General features: G+C 41.1%; 1 protein-coding gene across 3 annotated transcripts in view; it reads left to right on the plus strand.

The window, feature by feature from the left end:
* The window catches only part of DENND5A (DENN domain containing 5A), a 126,054-nt gene that overhangs the window by 101,733 nt on the left and 10,400 nt on the right, over positions 1 to 13,921 (plus strand). For all 3 annotated transcript variants that reach the window (XM_017500307.1, XM_017500308.1, XM_017500309.2), the window contains 4 exons: positions 1,448 to 1,600; positions 11,154 to 11,238; positions 12,820 to 12,904; positions 13,366 to 13,494. In XM_017500307.1, the coding sequence (XP_017355796.1) occupies positions 1,448 to 1,600; positions 11,154 to 11,238; positions 12,820 to 12,904; positions 13,366 to 13,494 (452 nt within the window). The remainder of the gene's footprint in view (positions 1 to 1,447; positions 1,601 to 11,153; positions 11,239 to 12,819; positions 12,905 to 13,365; positions 13,495 to 13,921) is intronic.

The raw sequence follows: 13,921 nt of genomic DNA on the forward strand, positions 1-13,921 counted from the left end.
AAAAAAAAAAAAAAAGAAAAAAAGAAAATGCTGGCACTGGTTATAATGATGTAATAGCATAAATATATATTTAACGGTAAAAAAGTTAAAAACCATAACAGTGGAAAGAAATATGCCAAAGTATTAAAAGTTGTTGCTTCTGAAAGATAGGATTGGGGTGATTTGTTTTTCTTTTCTTAGATTTTTATATGTCACAAATTTATAGCTTAGTTAAATCTTTCTTTTGAACTTGGACTCAAAGTTCAGACAGATATAGGTTCAAAGGCCAGATCTATTGCTACTTTGCTTGTTCATTTGGGCAAGTTATATACATATATAACTTGAATGAAAGAGCAAATCATAACTTGAGTGAAAAAGCAAATCACAAGCCAGGAGTATCTGCACACATCTGTAATCCCAGCTACTTGGGAGGCTGAGGTGGGTAGATTGCCTGAGCCTGGAAGTTTGGGCCCAGCCAGGGCAACATAGTAAGACCTAGTGTCTTAAAGGAAAAAAAGCCAAACAAATCACAAAAGAAACATGCACACCTATAGTCCCAGCTACTGGGGAGGCTGAGATGGGAGTGTCAGTTGAGTCTAGGAGGTTGATATATATAGATAATATTTAATGTAGTAGTACTACATTTAAATATAGATTTTGGGCATGTTACTTAGAATTATACTATACTTAAATACAGTATAAATCAATATTGATTTATACTATATTTAAATTTAGTATATTGATTACTGTATTTCTCAATTTCCTTATTGGTGAATTGGGAACGATAATAATAGTTACCTCATAGATTGTTAGGAGGCTTAAATGAGATAATGAAATGCTAAGTTCAATGCCTGACATAGTACTTAATAAAAACTATGATTATCATTATTCAGTGTCTGTTTTCTTGGTTATGATTTTACAATAAGCAGTTGAAAATTTTTATGTAAATTACCTCCTCATTTTTTTTGTCTCCTTGACAGTTACTTCAGATATATTTCTAAGTTGTATGTATGCTTGGAGGTTTATTTAGTAGGGTTATTTAAGCAGTGGGAATCAGAGACTGTCAGAGGTGAGCATGACTGAAGGGTTTATTTAACTTTGTTTCTCTCATAAATGCAAAAACCAAATACAGAGTGATGAAATCACTGGCCAGGAGTCATACAGATTGCTGTGCTCTTATCCTTTTCTTTCCTTTTTTTTTTTTGCAGAAAAAGCGATATATTAGAGAGAGAGAGAGGGTTCCCACGCTGTTGTAGGAGAGGCTTTTCCTTTTCTTAACTAAAATTTTAAAGCGTGCACTCCCTTGTAACCTGACCTATATGGATATAAATATATTCTGCGTCCTTGAGGTATTTATCCTGTCCCTCCCAGCCCAACAGATGTGCTATGCAGGCTGTCGGAACCCTCTCAGGTTGTATGTGATCCTGCTCACTGTGGTTATTTAATCCTGTTGACTGCTTCCTTGTAGACCAAGAGGATGCTGGTGGAAAAGATGGGCCGAGAAGCTGTGGAGCTAGGGCATGGGGAGGTGAACATCACAGGGGTGGAAGAGAACACCCTGATTGCCAGCCTTTGTGATCTCCTGGAAAGGATCTGGAGTCATGGACTACAAGTGAAACAGGTAATGGGTGTCTAGCCTCTCTCTGCTCAGCAAATTGTCTTCCTGTTTTCAGTTACTAACTTTCCCACACTCTTTTTGTCCAGCTGACTGGCTTTGAAGAGTGGTACACAGTGCTCTGGAGTGAGATTTGAAATAATTAGACAAACAAATAAATGTGATCCAAACTATTTTCCTTAAAGATAAGCTTTATAAATCTTTGTGTTTGTCAAACTTTTTAAAAGAGGCATCTTTCTTCCTGGAGGTAGATCTAAAGGTCAACATGATAGGTCCTGTTTGGCAGCTGGCCCTCATCTGGAGATAGACCAGAAAGAGAAGTTGGAGCTCAGAAGTACCAATCATACACTAAAGATTCTTCAATAATAGTATATTCACAGTGGAAAAAAAGTCTGTCATTAACATTTCTTTTTTATGCAAGTGGTTTATCTAAACATTTGCAAGAAAAGGGCTCAGGAAGTTGAGTAAGTTTGATTTTTCCACTTAATACCCAGAGAATTTCCTTATTTCAAAATACTGTGTTTTCAATTGGTAGTCAAGATAGATACTTTTCATTTTTATGTATTTTTAAATTTGAAAATAACTTGAAATTTTTTGAAAAGTTTTATCATGGAAAAATTAGAAAATACATATTTGCTGTAGTATCCGTTAGCATTTCTTGAGGGCCTACAGTATGTCAGGTACTGTTGTAGGCACTAGAAATGCTTCAGTGCCTACATCTCTGCCTTCCTGGAGTGTCCATTCTAATGGGTATAGAAACAATCTTCAACACCTGTTCTTCAGAGCTTTCTTCTGTGTACATATCCCCATGCATTATAGCTTTATATTTAAAAACCCAGAGCAACCTTAAGCAAGGATGTGGAGAAATGAGAACTTTCATGGATTGCTATTGGGAATGTAAAATGGTGCAGCCACTTTGGAAAACAGTCTGGCAGTTCCTCAGAATGTTAAACAGTTCCTGTATGACCCAGCAAGCCCACTTCTAGATACATACTCAAGAGAAGTGAAAACATATGTCTACACAAAAACTTGTATACAAATGTTCATAGTAGGCCGGGTATGGTGGCTCACGCCTGTAATCCCAGCACTTTGGGAGGCCAAGACAGGTGGATCACTTGAGGTCAAGAGTTTGAGACCAGCCTGATTAACATGGTGAAATCCCATCTCTACCAAAAATACAAAATTAGCCAGGCATAGTGGTGCATGCCTATAATCCCAGCTACTTGGGAGGCTGAGGCAGGAGAATTGCTTGAACCCAGGAGGCAGAGGTTGCAGCGAGCCAAGATTTCACCATTGTACTTCAGCTTAGGCAACAAGAGCAAAACTCCATCTCAAAAAAAAAAAAAAAAAGTTCATAGCTGCATTAGTCATAATAGTGTAATCATATAAGGCTATTATGACCTAAATGTTCATCAGCTGATGAGTAGGTGACCTAAATTTGGTATAGCCATACATTGGAATATTATTGAGCAATAAAGGGAATAAAGCACCTAGATTTGATACGACATGGATGAACTTTGAAAACCTAAGTGAAAGAAGCCAGACACAAAAGGCCACAGATAGTATGATCTAATTTATACAAAATGTCTAAAATAGGCAAATCCATAGACAGAAAGTAGATTAAGGGTTGCCAGAGGCTGGAGGGAGGGAGCAATGGGAAGTGATGACTAATGCATATGGAGTGTCTTTTGGGGGTGATGAAGATGTTCTAGAATTAGATAGTGGTGATGGCTGCACAACTCTATAGGAAAAAACCCATTTTTTTTGTTCAGAAAATTGCATGCTTTAAAAGTGTGAATTTTATGCTAACATGAGTTATATCTCAGTAAAGTGTTTTATTAAAAAATCCAAATGAAATACTGTACATAATGTTTTGCAACTTGCTTTGTTTTTTATCTGATGTCTTTTCTGTGCTCTTAACTAATTTTTAGATGATAGTATAGTAAGTGTTTAAGAGCTTGACTGTAAAACAGATCTGGATTTGAAGTATAATTTCCATTTAATAACTTTATGAAAATGAGCAAGTTACCTAGCCTCTCTAAGCCTGTTTCCTTATATGTATGATGGAATTTTATTTTATTTTATTGTATATTTAATTTAATTTAATTTTTGAGATAGAGTCTTGCTTTGTTGCCCAGGCTGGAGTGCACTAGCATCATTACAGCTCACTACAGCCTTGACCTCCTGGGTTCAAGTGATCCTCCCACCTCAGCTTAGAGACTGAGACTATAGGTGTGTTGCACCATGCCCAGCTAATTTTTTATTTTTTGTAGAGACAGGGTTTCCCTGTGTTGTCCCGGCTGGTCTTAAACTCCTGGCCTCAAATGATCTTCCTGCCTCAGCCCCCCAAACTGCTGGGATCACAGGCATAAGCCACTGTGCCCTGCCTGATGGAATTTTAAAAGTACCCACCTCCATTGGGTCCATGTGTGGATTTGTTAATTAAGCTCAGAGCCTGGTTTCTGGCTATCTGAATGTTTGTGGTTATTGTAAAATCTGTTTTAATGACCACATCTCTTGTATAGATGTGCCATACTTTAATCAATCTCTTATTATTAGTCATTTAGGTTAATTCTGATTTTTACATATTGTAAACAACACTGCATTTATAGAGTTTTTTAGATGTTAAAAATTGTGTATTCCATCCCTAAAATTTTGAGACTGTGGTGTAGTAGCAACACTATGAACTGTGAGTCAGAAAGACTTGGGTTTGAATCCTGGCTCCACTAGATGACTTTAAGCAACTTGCACTTTCTGAGCCTTATTTTCCAAATCCATCAAAGGTAGATAGTTAATAAAAACCCGTTTTTCAGAATGTTAATTGTTCTGCCATAAAGACATATGCACATGTATGTGCATTGCAGCACTGTTCACAATAGCAAAGTTATGATCAACCTAAATGCCCATCAACAGTAGACCAGATAAAGAAAAGGTGATACATATACACCATGCAACCCTACACAGCCACAAAAAAGAACTAGATCATGTCATTTGCAGCAACATGGTTGGAGCTGGAGACCATAGTCATAAGTGAACTCATACAGGAACGGAAAACCAAAAACTGCATATTCTCACTTATAAGTGGGAACTAAACATTGAGTACACATGGACACAAAGAAGGGAAACAACAGGTACCAAGGCCTACTTGAGGGTGGAGAGTGGGAGGTGGGAGAGGATGGGAAAACTACCTATTGGCTTATTACATGGATGACGAAGTAATCTGTACACCAGACCCCTATGACATGCAGTTTGCCTATATAACAAACTTGCCTGTGTGCCCCTGAACCTAAAGTAAAAATTAAAAGAATTAAATAAATACCTTTCAGCTGTGATAATTAGAGGCAGTGAAAGGAAATACCTGGTGCGTGATGAGTTTGCAACATATGACGGCCATTATTATGTTGGGTTCTATATGAAGGTTTTGTTTCTTTTTCTCTGTAATAAGTAAGTAGAATATATATAATCCTTTTATAATTTTCCTTAAAATTTAGCAAGCCTGGTACTATAGTTGAGATCTTTTAGCTTTGAGGTAAAACATGCTGAAAACATTTAAGTATTTACTACAAAAATTTCTAGGGAGTTAGTAAGGCTTCTTCTTGCATTTTGAAAAACAGTGCCATATCATTATATGTTCTAAATCTGTCTTCTAGGCTTTGCAGTGGTATTCTGCAGGAATTCTCATCGTAGGAGAAATTTATTATTTTGCAGGAGGTCTCACAGTAGGAAGAATTTCCCTCCCTCCCTTCCCCCTCCCTTCCCCTTCCCCCCTCCTTCCCCTTCACCTGTCCTTCCTTCCCCCCTCCCTTCCCCCTCTCTTCCCCCCTCCCTTCCCCCTCCTTCCTTCCTTCCCTTCCCCTTCCCCCATCCCTCCTTCTCTCCCTCCTGTCCTACTTTCTCCTTCCCCTTCTCCCTTCCCTCCCTCTTGTCCTGCCTTCCCCTTCCCCCTTTCCTCCATGCCTCCCTCCCTCCCTCCCTTCCCCTTCCTTTCCCTCCCTTCCCCTCCCCTCCCCTCTTTCTTTCAGTCACCCAGGCTGGAGTGCAGTGGTATGATCTTAGCTCACTTCAACCTCTGCATCCTGAGTTCAAGCGATCCTCCCACCTCAGCCTGCCGAGTAGCTGGGTCCACAGCTGTGCACAATGCCTGGCTAGTTTTTGTATTTTTTTTTTTTTTTGAGATGTAGTCTCACTCTTTCACCCAGGCTGGAATGCAGTGGTGCAATATTGGCTCACTGCAACCTCCACCTCCCTGGTACTATCATTTCCCCTGCCTCAGCCTCCCGAATAGCTGGGATTACAGGCCCAGGCCACAATACCCAGCTTTTTTTTTTTTTTTTTGAGACGGAGTTTCGCTCTTGTTACCCAGGCTGGAGTGCAATGGCGCGATCTCGGCTCATCGCAACCTCCGCCTCCCGGGTTCAGGCAATTCTCCTGCCTCAGCCTCCTGAGTCGCTGGGATTACAGGCACACGCCACCATGCCCAGCTAATTTTTTGTATTTTTAGTAGAGACGGGGTTTCACCATGTTGACCAGGATGGTCTCGATCTCTTGACCTCGTGATCCACCCACCTCGGCCTCCCACAGTGCTGGGATTACAGGCTTGAGCCACCGCGCCCGGCCTATTTTTTTGTATTTTTAATAGAGGTGGGGTTTTACCATTTTGGCCAGACTGGATTTTCTTCTAGAGTCCATTTGATCCTCTCTCATTTGGAGAGATAGGCTACTTGTTTCGTTAGAAACCAGTGCAGAGTAATGGGGGCTTTTTAGTTGAGATTCCATTTTGTTCTTAGTCCTGACTTAGATCTCTGGAAGTCAAACAGTGACATGTCACCAGAGGAGAGTGAGGATCTGTTCTTGCTGGCAGGGCATTTATGCTCTTAGGGTTATATGTTCAGCTGGAGATTGACCCTGATGATCTATGTTGGGTTCCTAACATCATGTTCTCTGTAGGCTTCCATTTTGCTGGCTTCTTTATCATTCTGAGACATTCTTCATTTATCTTCCAATCCAGATGTCACACCCTGGTTACCTGCTGTCCATCATACACCCAGAATGTGACCAAATTTGCTCTCAGAGGGTGATTTTGTTATGCCCTGTGGGGGTACTTTCCTGAGCAACCACCCATTATTATCTGCTTAGAATGTAGAGAGAACCCAAACAGTAGTTTTTGCTGCTGGCCTCTTAAATTTTGTTAGACTTGACTGCTTGCACAGAGCTGCCTGCAGCAAGTTTTCATAAGAACCTCTGTTATCCTTACCACTCTCTTTGGCTTTCAGTGACATCTTCCAAGGAGATGCGCTTCCACCTGTAGTATGTTTTTCTAGCAGATAGAGGTTTGGTTTTTCTTTTTCTTTTTCTTTTTTTTTGAGATGGAGTCTCGCTCTTATCACCCAGGCTGGAGTGCTGCGGTGCTGTCTTGGCTTACTGCAACCTCTGCCTCCTAGGTTCAAGCTATTTTCCTGCCTCAGCCTCCTGAGGCATCTATGGGATTACAGATACCTGCCACCATGCCCAGCTAATTTTTGTACTTTTAGTAGAGACGGGGTTTCTCCACGTTGGCCGGGTTGGTCTTGAACTCCTGAGCTCAGGTGATCCACCCGCCTCGGCCTCCCAACGTGCTGGGATTACAGGCGTGAGCCACCGCGCTTGGCTTGGGTTTGGTTTTTCATACTAGTTTTGTAACTGCGGCCATTTGGGGTTGATATGTGAAAAGGAGTTGCTCTTATCTTTCTTGCTTAGATTCCTGTAGAATCTGGTACAATTTATTGTTTATCCCTGTTCGCAAATGGATAATCAGGCTGTATTGAACCTTTCAGTCCCAATCAGCCCCTTTGCATAAGAGGAAAAAGAGTAGGCCATGTCTCTTGAACTGGAAAGACGAAAGTGCAGCAGCCCAGTTGCTGCTCTTCCACCCTCGTCCTTACTCTTCCTCCCCACCTCTGTAATTATTGTGAGCCAGGGTCTTCCTTCTTCTGGTATGGTGGTCTGATTTTGCTTCTGTCTTTGGCTCCTTGGTGTTAATTGCATGTCAGGCTCTCTGGTCACCAGCTGTACTTAGGGTGTATCACATTCAGACAGTTCTATTAAGTTCCCTTCAGCCGCTTTCCTAGTCTGCCTAGGTGTTAGGGAGCCTACTTTCTAATGCTTGTAGTAAATGGAAGGATGAATGGATTTCTAGAAGTTGAATTGCTAAGTCAAAGACCATAAATATTTTAAGCTCTTGTATTATCTGTTAGATACATTATAGACTTTTTTTTTTTTTTTTGAAATGGTGTCTTACTCTGTTGCCCAGGCTGGAGTGCAGTAGTGCGATCTCAGCTCACTGCAGTCTCCGCCTCCTGGGTTCAAGCAGTTCTTCTGCCTCAGCCTTCTGAGTAGCTGGGATTACAGGTGCCTGCCACCATGCCTGGCTAGTTTTTGTATTTTTAGTAGAGATGGGGATTCACTATGTTGGCCAGGCTGGTCTTGAACTCCTGACCTCAGATGATCCACCCACCTCGGCCTCCCAAAGTGCTGAGATTACAGATGTGAAGTATTGCAGCCAGCCAACCTTTTTTTTTTTTTTTTAAGCTTTGTAAATTATTATTTTTTTTCTTTTTGGCTCCTGACAGGAAGCAATAGACCTTCTTAGTAGTTGTGTATAGGATTTGTAAGTCTCATTAATGTTGTTAGACATTTATGCTTTTTTTTTTTTTTTTCAAATATTTGATATTTGGATGAATAAAAGCTGGTATTTTCTAATTTTAGTTTTTATATATTTTAAAAATTGCCTTTGAAATTGCTGGCTTTTGTTTTAAGTTTGTGAATTTTGTAGGAAACACAAACATACAGCAAGCTTATTTTGACAGCTTGCAGATCTATAGCAAGGGTTTCCTACCATTTAGACGTCTTTGGTTTTTTTTTTCCCCAAAGTAGATCAAGTTTGTGAATATAAACAAGACAGACCCTCAGTACTCTCATAGGGTAAATCTTAAGGCCTTAAATCTTCACATTCATTTCACAGCACAAAATTTTCTTCAGAAAGTATAACTTAAAAAGTTAAATGATCTTTTCAGAAGCATCTTGTGTAGCATAGTTATTAAGAGCAATGGTTTTGACATTAGACTTAAGCTTGAATCCCAACACTCTGTTTACTAATGGTGTGACCTATTACAAGTTACTTAACCTTTCCGATCCTCAGTTTCTTCTTCTCTAAAGAAAATAGGGATAGAGATATCTACCTTGTTAGGCTGCTGGGATCATTAATTAAAATATTGTATTTTGAACATTTGACATAGTGCTTAGTTTATAGTAAGCCTCAAGACCTGGTAGCTTCTGTCATTATTATAGAACCAAAGTCATTTATAAAATTATTATAATCTTACTAAAACAAACTTACAACCTTTATATTATTTTATTAGTTACATGGGAACATTTACTGTGAATCTGAAATAAAGCTTTTATCATTTAACAAGGGTCATGATGTACTGAATGATGATTATAAAGAGACAAAGCAGTTGCTGGGTGACCAGCGGGGCTCACTCATTACCCAGGTGAATTGGTCCCTCACATCAGCCTTTCAAATACTATTCAGATTTGTGCCTTGGCAAAATGACAAATTACTACATGTCTCAAATAGTTTAAACTACAGTTCTTACCTTTCCAAATGCCAAGGTTCTATTATATTGACTGTAGTTTATTTCAGCCTTGCAGTTAAGTATCAGCCTACCTTTCTGTAGGTTTCTTCAACTATACCTTCAATAGTAAATCCTTGTCATAGTGATGACTTACTCTCCCTGGCCTGCACTAACAACTTATAAGGTAGCCAAAGTTACCACAGTTTCCCCCACTTAACAGAGAAGGAAACTGACATTCAGAGAGGTTCACCAAACTGCTTTGCCTAGTTCACCAAGTAGCAAAATCAGGACTAGAACAATATTTAAAGGAATACCTTTAAATATTTTAGGAAATTCAGGAGCTAAGATTGAAGCTTATAGACTGAATATCCACTCCTCTGTGCTAAAGCCATCAAGCTGACATAAAACCAACATATACCATGTAGAGGATGATAGGTCATTTGCTTCTTTTTTTTTTTTTTTTTTTGAGAGGGAGCCTCACTCTGTCACCCAGGTTGGAGTGCAGTGGCACAGTCTTGGCTCACTGCAACCTCCACCTCCTGGGTTGAAGTGATCCTCTTGCCTCAGCCTCCTGAGTAGCTGGAACAACAGGCATGTGCCTAACACCCGGCTAATTTTTATATTTTTAGTAAGACAGGGTTTTGCTTAGCCTTCCGAGTACCTGGGACAAGTGTGTGCCACCATGCCTGGTTAAGTTGTTTTTTTTGAGACGGAATCTTGCTCTGTTGCCCAGGCTGGAGTGTAGTAGTGCAGTCTTGGCTCACTGCAACCTCCACCTCCTGGGTTCAAGCGATTTTCCTGCCTTAGCCTCCCGAGCAGCTGGGACTACAGGCGTGGGCCAACACGCCCAGCTAAGTTTTATATTTTTAGTAGAGACATGATTTCACTGTATCGGCCAGGCTGGTTTCAAACTCCTGATCTTGTGATCCTTTCGCTTTGGCCTCCCAAAGTGCTGGGATTACAAGCGTGAACCACCACACCTGGCCAATTTTTATATTTTTAATAAGACAGGGTTTTGCTATGTTGGCTAGGCTGGTCTTGAACTCCTGACCTCAAGTGATCCACTTGCCTCGGCCTCCCAGTGTTGGGATTACAGGTGTGAGCCACTGCGCTGGGCTTGCTTGCTTTCTTGGCTTTCCTTTCCTTGCCTTCCTCTCCTTGCCTTTCTTTCCTTCCCTCCCTCCCTCCCTTCCTCCCTCACTTCTTTCCTTCCCTCCCTCCCTCCCTCCCTCTCTTCTTTCCTTGTCTTCCTTTCCTTGCCTCTCTCCCTCCCTTCCTTGCTTTCCTTTCCTTGCCTTCTTCTCCTTGCCTTGCCCCTCCCTCCCTTCCTTCCTTCCTCTTTTTCTTTTTCTCTTTCTCTTTTTTCTGTGTTTCTTTCTGTCTTTCTGATGGAATCTCTGTTTTCCAGGCTGGAGTGCAGTGGTGTGATCTCAGCTCACTGCAACCTCCGCCTCCCGGGTTCAAGTGATCTCCTGGCTCAGCCTCCTGAGTAGCTGGGATTACAGGCACATACCACCACATCCCACTGATTTTTGTATTTTTAGTAGAGACTGGGTTTTGCCATGATAGCCAGGCTGGTCTCAAAACTCCTGACCTCAAGTGATCTGCCTGCCTTGGCCTCCCAAAGTGTTGGGATTATAGGCATGAGCCACTGCGCCCAGCTGCTTTTTTCTTTCTTATCCACCAGTCCCTTCTCAGGCTCTTTTTTCCATCTCCTTCCTATTTTCACTGGGGGACCATTTCCTTTTTCTGTTACCTTCCACTGTTTACATTTCTCTTGGAGTTTAATAAATTGATATATTTGCATACATTGTATCCTGGATGTACACTGAAACAAAAAACAGTACATACATTTTTTTTTTTAGCAAAAGCTTGTATCTGTATGTTGAAAGCCTTGACTCCTGAAATCTAAACTGATAGGTATTTCTCCCTTGCATTGGTTCCAGGGGAAATCAGCCTTATGGTCCCACCTGTTACATTATCAGGACAACCGGCAGAGAAAACTCACTTCAGGAAGTCTCAGTACCTCAGGTAAGATAGTCCCTGGATTGGAAAGTCTGCCCTCTCCCTACTTTTCCATCCCTCACTGGAATGATCACTTGAAGCAAACTATTCCAAGTCAAAGAAGCCTTTGCTCTGGAATGTTTTCTGTTTTGAATATGGAGCCACCAGACTCTCTGAACCACAGAGCATACCAAAACCATGTGATTTGCTTTCATTATGTGTTTCTATATCCTTTTTACTGGCAAGATAGAAAATTTATGTGGGCAAGAGGAGAGTCTCAAAATGAATTTGAGTTTTACTGTGGTACTGGTGTCCTAGGTTTGGAGCAGGCTATTCACAGAGTCTTTTTTTTTTTTTACTTCTCTGACATGGGCATTACGATTACCTATCATGTTAGTCAAGAGAGCTGTGGTTAGTGTCCTTCCTTGGACCTCCTCAGAGTCAAGTCCTGGTGTGAACTTCTTATCTGTTTCTAACCTAATAAAAATGCCAGAGTTTGTGACAACACCAGAGGTCATCTAGTCTAGGCCCTTTATTTTATAAGAGGAGGAAACGATTCCAGAGAGGAATTGAATTTACTTATGATCACAAAGTGAGCTCATGGAAGAGGCCAGACAAGAGCCAGTCATCTTGTCTCCTGCTCTGATGTTTAGACCATCCTACAGTTTCCTTTCCAGGGGTGTCCCCCTCCTTCTTTTACCTCTTGGGTGCATCTTCCCTTCACATCACCCTTTGTTCTTCAATCTCTGCCAGAAGATTTGTTTACCTTTCTTGGATGTTTTTATCTCAGTGGTAAAGACGAGTTAAATGTGGTAAAAAGATGAGCATGAACTCTTTGCTCTTGAACTAGTTGACCTTAACTAGCACTGAACCTGGGGAGATAATTGGCTGAAAACTAGGGACAAGAGTTCTCCAGATAGGCTTATGAGGAATTTTTTGGCCCGCTTTCTGCATGTGTAAGAGCAGGTTCTTATTAAGAATGCTATAGAAGTCATCGTCAAGGAATAAACTCTAGCCAAAAATTCTCAACAGCTTGATGATGAAAATACTAAGTTTTAAACATTAGGCAAGACATGAGGATATAAAGGTATTATATCTCCTCTTCTCCTAGAGGTCCTGTCATTCTGGAATGGAACCAGAACCTTCTTGTTCTTTACACATTCTCTTGGCTCTTTTGTAGGCTGCTATAAAGCCAGAACAGGATGTGAGTAGTGGCTTCAAGTGGAAGCACTGCTTCTATGGAACACGGTGAGAGCATGATAGGAGCCAGGAAATCTGTGTTCCAGTACTGACTCTGCTAGTTGGTGATGTAGGCAAAGCAGCTAACCTCTTTGAATGTCATTTTCCTTCTCTGATAAGTGGGAGAAATTGTGATATCTTTTTTGGCTACCTTATAAATTGTTAGAGAATTAAATGAGATAATATCCATAAAAATATAAAATTTGATCTTTAGTAGGAATTTAATAAATATTTATGAAATGATTGATTAAAGCGTTACCAGTGTAACCAACTGTTTCCCATAGCAGTTTGTGATTTGAGATAAGGGAAGGGTAGTCAGCTGTCTGAATATTCAGATGTCTTTGGACATGACCAACTTGTTTATTCTAGGAATACTTCTTGATTCAGAACGTAGGAAGTCTGATGCCAGCTCACTCATGCCTCCCCTGAGGATCTCCCTGATTCAGGATATGAGGTTAGTATGGGCTCACATGTAATAAGCCACTAAAATCCTGTTTTCAGTTGCTGCTTAGGTGTCCACTTTAAGTAACAGGGTCTCAGTGGCTGCTACAGCATCTCAGCTAACATGGAAGCCCTCCTAATCATGAAGCCTTGTATTTCATGATACATTTGTAGAACTATACAACAGCTGGGTTTTCTGGCATTTTTGGAGATAAGGGAGCATAGGAGAGTATCCCAAGCCCTAAGAGCTCAGGGTTAGCCTTGCTTTTTAAGGGCTATACTGTCTTTTTTCCTCCCCAAATATGGTGAGCCTGTCTGGCTACATGGAAGTCCAGTATTTGGAGAATAGACATGGGCTCTCCCAGGGTGGGATAGGACTGTCTCAGCAGGTCTCCTTTGGCTTTACAGGTGAGGTATTGGCAGTGAGTTCACCTCCCATTCCACCCTCCACTTCCCTTTACATTCTTCCTCCAGGCACATCCAGAACATCGGGGAAATCAAGACTGATGTGGGAAAGGCCAGAGCATGGGTGCGACTGTCAATGGAAAAAAAGTTACTTTCCAGACACCTGAAGCAGCTTCTCTCAGACCATGAGCTCACCAAGTAAGGCTGCTCCGCCAGGGGTAGAAGCAGGCTCCCAGGAATGGAGGGAAGAGATCGGAAACTTGTTTGGGAAGGGGGAGTATTCAGTGTGACACTGCTGTTGCATTCAGCTAACCTCTTTGCTTATGAAGGTTTCGCAGTATTTCCTCCTCTCCCGGAGAATACTTCTGCTATATCAGTTCTCCCCATCTTCTCAACCTGCATGTCTAAAACTAGCTTTCTTAGAGAGGTAGTGAGAAAAATGAGGCCCTCCTCTTCTTCCTGTATTCAGGTGATATGTGTACCTCTTGGACATAAGGCATTTCCTTCATCTCTTTCCTTTTCTGGGAAGCAAAGAATTGGGGAATTAAAAGGAAACTTCTGAGATGTCCTCTTCTCTCTCTTGTTTAACACATTATACCCCTCACCTCTCTTAGGATGTCTGTGG

This window comes from Cebus imitator, unplaced genomic scaffold (genome assembly GCF_001604975.1).
Source record: "Cebus imitator isolate Cc_AM_T3 unplaced genomic scaffold, Cebus_imitator-1.0 Scaffold265, whole genome shotgun sequence".
In the NCBI taxonomy this organism is placed as follows: Eukaryota; Metazoa; Chordata; class Mammalia; order Primates; family Cebidae; genus Cebus; species Cebus imitator.